At 49.2% G+C, this 9,811-nt stretch overlaps 1 protein-coding gene across 1 annotated transcript in view; it reads left to right on the top strand.

Moving 5' to 3' along the window:
• The first annotated feature begins 3,714 nt into the window (after positions 1-3,714).
• Positions 3,715-9,811, top strand: part of PLEKHD1 (pleckstrin homology and coiled-coil domain containing D1) — a 30,823-nt gene continuing 24,726 nt past the window's right edge. Inside the window, exons 1-2 of the mRNA XM_011383695.2 lie at positions 3,715-4,023; positions 7,066-8,483. Coding sequence (XP_011381997.1) covers positions 8,335-8,483 — 149 coding nt within the window. The 5' untranslated portion in view covers positions 3,715-4,023; positions 7,066-8,334. The remainder of the gene's footprint in view (positions 4,024-7,065; positions 8,484-9,811) is intronic.

The following is a 9,811-nucleotide window of genomic DNA, read 5'->3' as shown; positions in this document are numbered from 1 at the left end:
CTCTGTCTCCTCCTTCAGGTCTTGATCCACAGTCTCCTTCCATTAAGCCTCCTGTTCTGCCCTATTTAGAATTGTATTCTGCCCTACCACCCCACCCCCACGCTGTTCTATTTCTTTTTCTATAGCACTGATTACTGTTTTAATCTGCTTCGCAATATGTCTTTACTTTGTCTCTCTTCCCCACTAAAATATCAACTCCAGGAAGCTAGGCTCTCAATAGTATATATGTGTTAAATTAATTGATCTGCCCTGAGGGGGCACTCTTTTCCTAATCCGTGCTCCCCCCACCCCCTACACCAGCTGCTGCCCTGATTCCTGGCAGGACCAGCTGCTGGCCTTACGTGTAGCTCCGCCTTCGTCTCACATTGGGGTGAGGGCTGCTTGGGAATTAGCAACAAGGTTGGGAGTCAAAAAAGACATGGGACTGAGTATACAGGTAGAAAATTAACTGGGTTTAGGTTACTAATCCAGTACTAACTTTAGTAAAGTACTGTGTGACTGATTTGGGGATCTGAACATTCGGATCCCATTTCTGGCTCAGCTACCGATTTCTGTTGCAGTGTTAGCCACTGCCCAGTTTTACAAATATTGGATAGGAATGTGTATGAAAGCGTGTGTCCCACTCTGGTGGCCTCATTTACAGAAGGATCCTGACATTCAAGCATCACCGGACGAGGGAGCCCAGTGGAGAGGGGATGGAAAGCCAGGATGTTGGAGGAGGTGTGGAAGGAACTAGACTGTTTACCTATGTCTGGAGGCTCTTGGGGGACAGAATTTGATAACCATCATTAAATACTCAAAGGCTGTCAGGAGCAGGAGGGCATATATCCTACATTTTCCAGAGGGTAGAATGGGAAGTAAGCTGAACACTGCCTCTTCTCCACTTATTATTCACCTCTTCCTAGTTAATTGAGCCCTTCCTGTGGACCAGGCACTCTTAGGTGCTGAGTGTACAAAACGGAGTAAGGGTAAGGCCAGTCCTTAAAGAGTTTGCGGTTCAGTGAGGGATTCAAACCAGAAAACACAATTGCTGATAGTGCAGTAAGTACTGGGAGACAAGGAAGCACAGGCTGCTCAGAGAACACATGGGGGCAAGGAACACAGAGTGGGGGTTTCAGGGAGAAGGTCTAGAGGGAGATGAGACCTGAGCTGAATTCAAAGGCTGAGCGGACTGAGCTAGTGACGAAGGTGGGAAAGGTTCTCTGAGCGGGAAGACCTGCATGGGCCAAGGCTGAAGGAGAGGGGAGGCCAGAGGTGGTGTGCAAGACACTCAGTCCCCTAGATGACTTCTAAGCTTCCAGATTTAAAATTGTACAGATAATTAGGCCTAGCAATTCCTGGTGCCATCTTGGCTGGCCTCTGGGTTCCTGCCTGCACACGGATGACTCTTGGATGTGGTAGTCTGCAGTTTCCAGATCTTTGCCCCCCAGTGGCTCCTCTGGTACTTTGAGGTGTTGCTTGGTGACATTTCCCCTCCCTCATCCCTGCTCGTCTCCCCCACTTCCTGGCTAGGGCCCAAGGACTCCCTTCATTCCACTTCTGAATATCTGTGTCATAGTTGTATACAGAGGACCTGACCTGGCCTGGGAGGGGTGCCCAGTCTTCCTGCTATCCTTTGCTTCTCCTTTCCCAACACTCCTGTATCATCTGCTCTCCTATATTTAAGGGACACACCCTGGAAGAGGAAGTGTCCCCTCCTACTATCTTCCTCTGTATTATCACAGTCTCAGCAAAGCCTCCACCCTCTACCTCTAGTTTCCTTCCAATTCTCTAGCCCCTGTGTGACTTGGGTCTTTCCTGGGCTGAGGGCGGAGGGTGGGAATGGGAGAGGCACATGAATGTGAGTAGAACTTACATTACGCTCTCTTTTGTCCCCACATTCGCCCTGCCCTGTACTTTGAGAAACCAGAAAAGAACATGCTATTTAACCTGGAAAAAATATTGCAAGGATAGTGCATGCTGAGAGTTGAAAGGGCCCCTTTTTAATATATGAAGCCATGAGGGTTTCAAAGTAATTTAGACCTTGGGCAAAGATGGAGCTAACACTGGTGCCAAATCCCTGGCATCTGGTCCAATGATTTGCTAATTCTGTTCTAGATGTGAAACCAGCACCCTGGCCTTTCCTCAGACATTCTGGGAGAGTGTGTGACACGGTAACAACAAATGGCTTTGGGCTTATTGGCCAGACTGAACACATCCCCTCTCCCCCACAGAAAAGAAATATACTTGCTGTTAAAAGCCAAATGAATGTATACATTTTAATCTGCACATCACCCACGAGGGGGAGCACTGAATACCTTAATGATGATAGGTGTTGGATGCTGAGAGGCCGTGGGAATGCTGTGGAATGGCAGGCAGGGCAGCAAGGTCCTTGGGCCACCTTCAGAAACATTTCTTGGCAACCTCGGGTGTGAGCGGTTGTTGGGCAGAGAGGTCAGAAGCCTAGCAAGAGGCTGCCCCTGCCGATAAGAAGAAAACTAGTGCAAGGGACTCTAGTCTCAGGACATCTCCAAGGGAGGACTGCCCGAGATAGGGCAGTCAGTCTGTGCGCACACATGCTCTCCTTTGCTCCCCCTTACTCCTTTGGCCTACTGGCTTTGAACCTGCACATGGTGCCCTCTACCCCACCGCCCTCCCTCTCAGGTCCATTACAGTTCAAAAAGAGATGTGTTTTAATCCTCAGAAGAGATAGTGGCAGCAGGAAAGCCTTCACCCAAGAGTCATTTGAGCTGAATCTTGAAGTAAGATTTTGAGAAGATAAGAAGAAAAGCATTCTAGGCTGAGGGAACAACAAGTGAAAAGATGTGAAAGAGCATGGTGGCTTCTCAGAATATTAGGGACGGGGAGTGACGGGGAGTGACGGGGGGTGAGCCTGGACAATAGGTCAGGACCAGATCGTGGAGGGTATTATAGTCAAAGCTCAGGAGTTGGGAGCTGGAGTCAAAGGAAGGGAGACCTCACCAATGGCTTTAAGATGGAGACACACATGATCAGCTTCGGGCCTTGAAAAGATCACATGGATGATGGTGGTGAGTGGGGATTCCTTGGGGAGTCCTGCTGTGGATGGGAGAGTCATTTGAAAAGACTATTGCATAGTCCAAGTGGAAGGGGAGGTCTATATGAGGCAAGTTGGGAGGCCCAGAGAGGTCTGGTGATTGTCCTTTGTTCACACAGCTAATGGCAGAGCTGGACTTAAACCTATCAACATGAAAAGTAGGTGACAAGTCTACCATCTAAAGATTTTCAGTCACCCCACAGACTGTTTTATAGACGAGGGAAAGCTGAGGGCCTGAGAGGGCAGTCTCCATTTGGCTGGCAAACTGAAACAAGAATATGCAGCACCCGAACAGAGGCCAAGTGAAGAAAAATCAATTCAGTATTTGTTTAGCACATATTACATGCCCTGCACTCTATCCTCAAGGAGCTCAGTCTGGAAGAGATGTAAACACATAGAGAAAAACTCTAAACAAGGTACTAGAATGGAAGGATGGGCAAAGGTCCACGGGAACCACGAAGAGGGTATAGTTTCAGCTGAACTCCCCTGTGGTATCCAGGAGAGGAGCCTGCCTGATGGAATTAAAGTCAGAGGAGGGAAAGAGTTTCCATGGAAGAGATTTGGTGCTGCGACGGGGCCTGGCTTAAAGCCCAGACCTTTATACCTCTTCTGCTTCCTGGCCAGATAGGAATACTTGTGCTGAGCCCAACCATCAGACTGTCACGTGTGCAAGGAAAGCTCAGGGAACCTAGAATAGGAGCATTCCTGGGTCTCTCACTTGACCCCAGTGTGGTCTACCCACGTGAGAGTGGGGTCAGGGACAGAAGACGGCTGGGAACTGAGGAGGTTGTACTGTGGGAAGAGACACTTTTGTCCAGGTTGTTGGGAGCTTTTGAAGCCCAATCAAGATGTGACTCCAGGGAGACTCTTGTCACTGTTTCCTGTCTGAGAATGTCTTCCTGCCCATTCCTGGCTGGAGTGGGTTAAGGAAGACTATTCGAAGTGTAAGATCAGAGAGCTGGATCCCAGTCAGTACTCACACATTTAACTGCTCCAGGTTAGTCATATAAAATGGCCATAATAGCTAATAATACCTGTTTTATTAAATGGCTAATAATACCTGTTGCATGGAAGAATGATATACTGTCACAGGAGTCTGCAGATTATGGACAAAAGTAACATTATGAAAATATATGTTCTTTTGTGCAGTCAAGGAAACAAAGTGAAAAAACCTACAGAATGGGAGAAAATATTTGCAAACCATTTATCTGATAAGGGGTTTATATCTAAAATATATAAGAAACTCATACAACTCAGTAGCAAAAAAATAAATAACCTGATTGGAAAATGGGCAAAGTACCTGAATAGGCATATTTCCAAAGACATACAGGTGGCCAACAGGTGCACGAAAAGGTGCTCAACATTACTAATCATCAGGGAAATGCAAATCAAAACTACAATGGAGAGATGTTGGTCAAAGGCTACTAGCTTTCGGTTATAAGTTCTGGGGATATAACATACAGTTAATAATACTATATTGTATACTTGAAATTTGCTAAGAAAGTAGAACTTGAATGTTCACACAGACACCAAAAACAAACAAACAAACAAACAAATAAATAAATAGCCGAGTTGATGGATGTGTTAACTAATCTGATTATGGTAAGCATTTTCCAATGTATACGTGTATTAACTCATCACGTTGCACACTTAAAAAATCACGTTGTACAACCTAAATATATACAATTTTTATTTTCAACCATATCTCAATAAAGCTGGGGAGAAAATAAAAATTACAAGAAAAATAAAATGTGTGCTCATTATTATTAGGAGTCTGTCCCTACACACAGCTGAGAGGCTGGGATATTACAGTCCAAGTAGAATTGCGTCTTCAATTCTGCAAGAACTTAGAACCTTAGGCGAGTTGGCAATTGAGAAAAATTCCTAGACAAAAAGAGAAAAACTGAAAGAGATGGCTAGCATTTTCCCAGACTGAAATTCACATGGTACTGTGCTGCAGTGTGACGGGTGTAGGCTTAGGATTCAGACCAAATCAAGTAACTCTATCTTGATCCTGCTACTTTCCTTCACTTAACACATATTTGAGGGTCTGTCATGTTCCAAGAAGTGACTAGCTGAGTGACCTTAGGTAGACACCATTTTTTAACTTCATTTTTCTCGTGTGGAAAACTAAAAGTAATACGTACTTCATTGGGACCGTTTCAAAAATTAAGTGAAAATAGATAAGATGTAAATAATATATTTAGAACATCAGCTCTGTGTTTCAGCGTGTGGGGCTCTCAGGACCCTGAGTTTCTGTCCCTGACTGGTCTTAGTTCCTGATAAGGTTGGGCAGCCCTGGCCCACACTTGGTCTGGGGCACTGGATTGGCACCTAGCTTGTTTTGTCTTCTGCAGAACTATCAGGCATTCGGCACTCCCACCAGCTGGGACGGAAAGCACAATGAAAGCAGAAACCTCTTCTCCCAAGGCTGACTTAGCATGAATTGAGCTGCTTAGTTGAATGAAGCAGAAGCCCCTTAAGTATCTAGTGGTTCATCAAACACATGCTGTTTGCCTCAGGGCAGTCTTTCCATTTGCCATTAGTTATAGTATGTTCACAGAGGGGATGGGCAAAGATTGATTTGTCTTTGCCACTGAAGAAACTTGTATTCTATTTCTTCCGTTGAAGACACCGAATCCCAGGAAACATCTGTGCTCACCCAGCCCTTCTTCTTGGGAAGGACTTCCTAAAGAATTATTTTTCCAGGTATCCTGCCTTTCTCCCACCTATGGCTCACGAGCTCATGACTAGTCCTTCATCACACACAGCCAAAGCTGGTACTGACCTGATTAAGCAGAAAATAATTAAAAAGATATTGGCAGAGCTAGAGAACCAGGCCTGACCAGAGGTGAATCTTCCTGGAATGCTACCTAAAACAATGCTGTGGAAGCTACTTCTGCCACAGAGCACTTGATGCTGCCATCTGTGTGCAGCCAGGAGCCTACCTACTCGTGACTGTCACTGCAGCCAGTGCAAATGCTGCTTGCTGCATTGGGAATGCAATCTTGTAGCCACAGATTACCGCAAACCAAGTTAGATGGCTTTGGTACTGATTTCCCTTGAGAAAACTGATGTGTAGACACGCTTTTTCCTCATGTCATCTGCAACTCAAAGTCCTGTCCTGGTTCCCTGACCGGTGAACTTCATACCACAGGCTTCTAACACAAATTTTCAAGCTTTTATCTGGGAAAAGCAGGGCTCCCAAAGTGGGAAATTTCCCCAGCATTAGAACATGTGTCAAAAATAGCCAAACGCGTGTGAAATGTCCACTTTATACTCTATCCACCAGCTCTCATCATCTTCCTAGTTCAGTCTCCTCCCACTATGGACCCAGACCCTAAGCCTTGCGTTAATGCTGAGCCTCAGATGTTCTTCAGGGGCACATGTGACATGAGGGGCACAAGGGAGTTCAGATGGGTCTCTTTGGGTAGAAATCAACAAGGGGATGCTGCCTTGGGCTTGGAAACCACAAAGTTGGTTAGGGGGTCAGGGTGCATGGAGCCCTTTAGGAGGTCTTTCTTAACTAGACTCATAAAATGTTAGTCCTGGGAAGGCCTGAGGAAGCATCTAGTGAGGATACAAACTCAGATGCCTACAAGGAGGAGCCAGTCAGGCAATAAGTGAAGGAAGCCGGCTGAGTAAAGGACGGTGGCTCTACAGAGAATGACATTTTAGGCATTAAGATTTTAAATTTTGAAAAAGTCACGCAAATGTTAAGAATCAAAGTGGTTGCCTGGGAAGGAGTAAGAGATGAGGAGTTGACTAGACAGGAACATGAGAGAACTTTCTGGGGTGATGAAAATATTCTGCATCTTGCTTCTCGGTGGCGGTTACTCTGTATACATTCATCAGATAAACTTCAGTAAATGAATACTTAAGTTCTGTGCATTTTATCATATATTAATTATACTTCTTTTTTTTTTTTTTTACTTAGACAAGTTAATAAAGTTTATCTATAATCAGATTTGGCTCTCAGGCTACCCATTTGCAAACTTCTGTTTCATTAGGACTTCTTTAACATTCGAGGAATCAGAGACCCTGAGAGGGGGAGTGATTTTCCCAAGGGCGCCGGTGACTCTTGACTGCCCGGAGATGGTCTGCGGCTCCTCAGCTTGGAAAGGATGACTGCGGCGTGGTCTGACCCGCAGCTTCTTCCTGCGCAAACTCACTTCCTTGCCTTTGGAGCGGTGCCAGCAGGCGGCAGTACGAATACCGCCTTCCCGCGGGCGGTCCCCAGGGACGGGACAGACGTCTGCTCCGGCCAGAAAGTGAGACGGTCACCTGGAGCCGCCCACAGGAGCGGGAGTGGATGGAGCGCTGGGCCCCAGGGCCAGGCGCGGAGATAAATCACAGACAGCAAGTGCCCTGACAGTTCGAGCTAGGCACTGATTGCCAAATGCCGACGCAGACAGCCAAGTTCGGGGAAAAGAAATCTGATCCCGGTGAGAAAGCGGCGGTGCAAAATGAAACCTACCTGAGGGGGCGGGGAGGGCTGGGAGCGGCTGCGGGCCGGAATGAATCCTCCTCTCGGGCAGGTGCTTCCGGCACTTAGTCTTAACTGCCCATAGCCCTACCTTAGGAGGTACAAGCATCTCCGCTTTACAGGTGAGAAAACCAAGGTTCACTGCAGTTTCGTGGAGCTACGTAAGGACCGAGTTGGGATTCTAAGCCCAGTTGTATGACCCCAAACGCTTGCTCTCCCCCACCCAGAGGCGAGCTGGGGTGACTCCAAGCCCATCACAAAGCAGATGTGTACCCAGTTCCAATGTAGGCGCTGCACGCAAGAGGGGACCGGGGAAGAGGGGAGATGCTGTGGCCGCATCCTGGGCCGAGCGACCCGCGGGGACCTTCCAGACGCACTGAATCCGGCCCTCCGGCCGGCGCCCGCACTGATTGGCGCTCGCGGCGGGCCTCCAGCTCGCTCACCTGCCCCGCCCAGCCAATCCGGGACAATAGAATTGGGGCGGTAGTGGGGAGGGCAAATGCTGCTGGCTGAAGGCTGAGCCGCCCTCCCCGCCAAGTTCCCGCCGGGCCGGCTCCAATCCCGAGCCCCAGCCGCAGGCTGCGCGCCCCGCACCCCCTCGGCGCTGCGCTCTGGGCCCGCGCGCTTTAATGCAGCAGCTCCAGACACCGCCGCTCCGCGTCTCCACTAGCTGGGACTCGCCCCGACGGCGCCCGCAGCCGTCTGCCGCTCTCCCGCCCTCGCCCGGAGCCTCGCGTCCTTGCCTGCGGGCGGAGTGGGTGGGCCCGGCCAGAAGCAGCCCCACTGTGGCAGGATGTTCACGTCCAAGTCCAACTCGGTGTCGCCCTCGCCGTCCCTGGAGCAGGCTGATTCGGACGCGCTGGATATCAGCACCAAAGTGCAGCTCTACGGTGTGCTGTGGAAACGACCCTTTGGGCGGTCATCCGCCAAGTGGTCCCGGCGGTGAGTGGGCCTCCCGCGCCCCGTGAGGACCGCCAGGGGGCGGGGGGAGCCCAAGGCCTAAGGACCCCCTCCATCTCCTTCGTTACGGCCCTGCCTCTGCCTTCCTTTGTGACCTTGGCCTCGCCCCATTTCACTCTACCATGGCTCCCACTGGAGGATGTGGATCCCAGATGTGGATCTCTGCCCCAGGGCTAGTAGAGCTGGGTGGGACCACTGGCCTGGGGATGGTGGTGAATTCTTTGTGGAATGGATCAAAATCTGGGTGGGGAGGTGGGGTGTGGGCTGAAGAGAACGTGGCCATGGCAGGAGCCCAGCTGGGTCAGGCTGGGCCAGACTCTGCTGTGGAGGAAGACACTCCATCTTCAACCAACGATATTCTCCTGGGACCCCACTGCCAATTATGTCATCTTTACAACCTCACCCAGGCCTCAAGGAGCAAGGAGTAGGCTTAGAGGAGGGGCACTGGTGTCCTATCCCCAACCTTTCTGCCTACCCCCATCTGGTGCACACTGAGGGAGCTTCTGAAAGGCTCAGGACAGCAGAGTGAGGAAGGGTCTTCACCCAGCCCCGGGTGGAGCTAATGTCTGGCAACCCTTCCAACTGGCCCTTGAAATATATATATTTTTAATTTAAATCTGGGCAGAAGGAAATGATACTCTAGTGCTCCCAGCTGAGAAGCTGGAACAGAAAGGAGGGGCTCAGCTAGGGTGGAGACAAGCAGAGGCTGAGTGGGGAGAGGGATAGATTGGTCCTGTCTGATGAATTGATCTGTTGGAAGAGGTGGCGGGGAGGTGCAGAGCAGCCCCAAGCCCAGTCTTTCAGGACCAGCTTCCAGGTCCCCAACTCAGAGGTGACTCTCCAGATATCAGCCACTTTCCACTTATAAGTGGGCTGGAAGTTATTGGAGGAAGGGGGAGCTCACAGTCCTGAACTTGCAGGAAGCTCCCAATGCTGGTTTCAAGAGCAATGGCCATCTTCTGGACAGTTTCCACTTTCAAGCCAATCTCAGTTCTGAGATTTGCTACTGGAATGGCCTGTAGAATTCGGACCCTGATCTGGCCCTCCCTAGGGGTGTGATCCTGCCAAAAAAACAGGAGTATGTCCAGATGCCCCTTCCCATCCCATACCATGAGTCTGCCCTTGAGAAGGGGGCATCGAATGTTCCCGGGACCACAGATCATGAGGATGGGGTTGTGGTTGGTTCTGATGTTCTATTTGGATGAATTATTTATTATTTCTACAAGACCACAGAGCAAATGGAGCTGTGGATGGTGTTTCACATTTTACAAAGCTGGTTTCACATATGTACTTTTGTTAGTCCTGCCAGG

Source organism: Pteropus vampyrus, unplaced genomic scaffold (genome assembly GCF_000151845.1).
Source record: "Pteropus vampyrus isolate Shadow unplaced genomic scaffold, Pvam_2.0 Scaffold15, whole genome shotgun sequence".
Lineage (NCBI taxonomy): Eukaryota > Metazoa > Chordata > Mammalia > Chiroptera > Pteropodidae > Pteropus > Pteropus vampyrus.
This window is presented reverse-complemented; position numbering and strand designations above follow the sequence as displayed.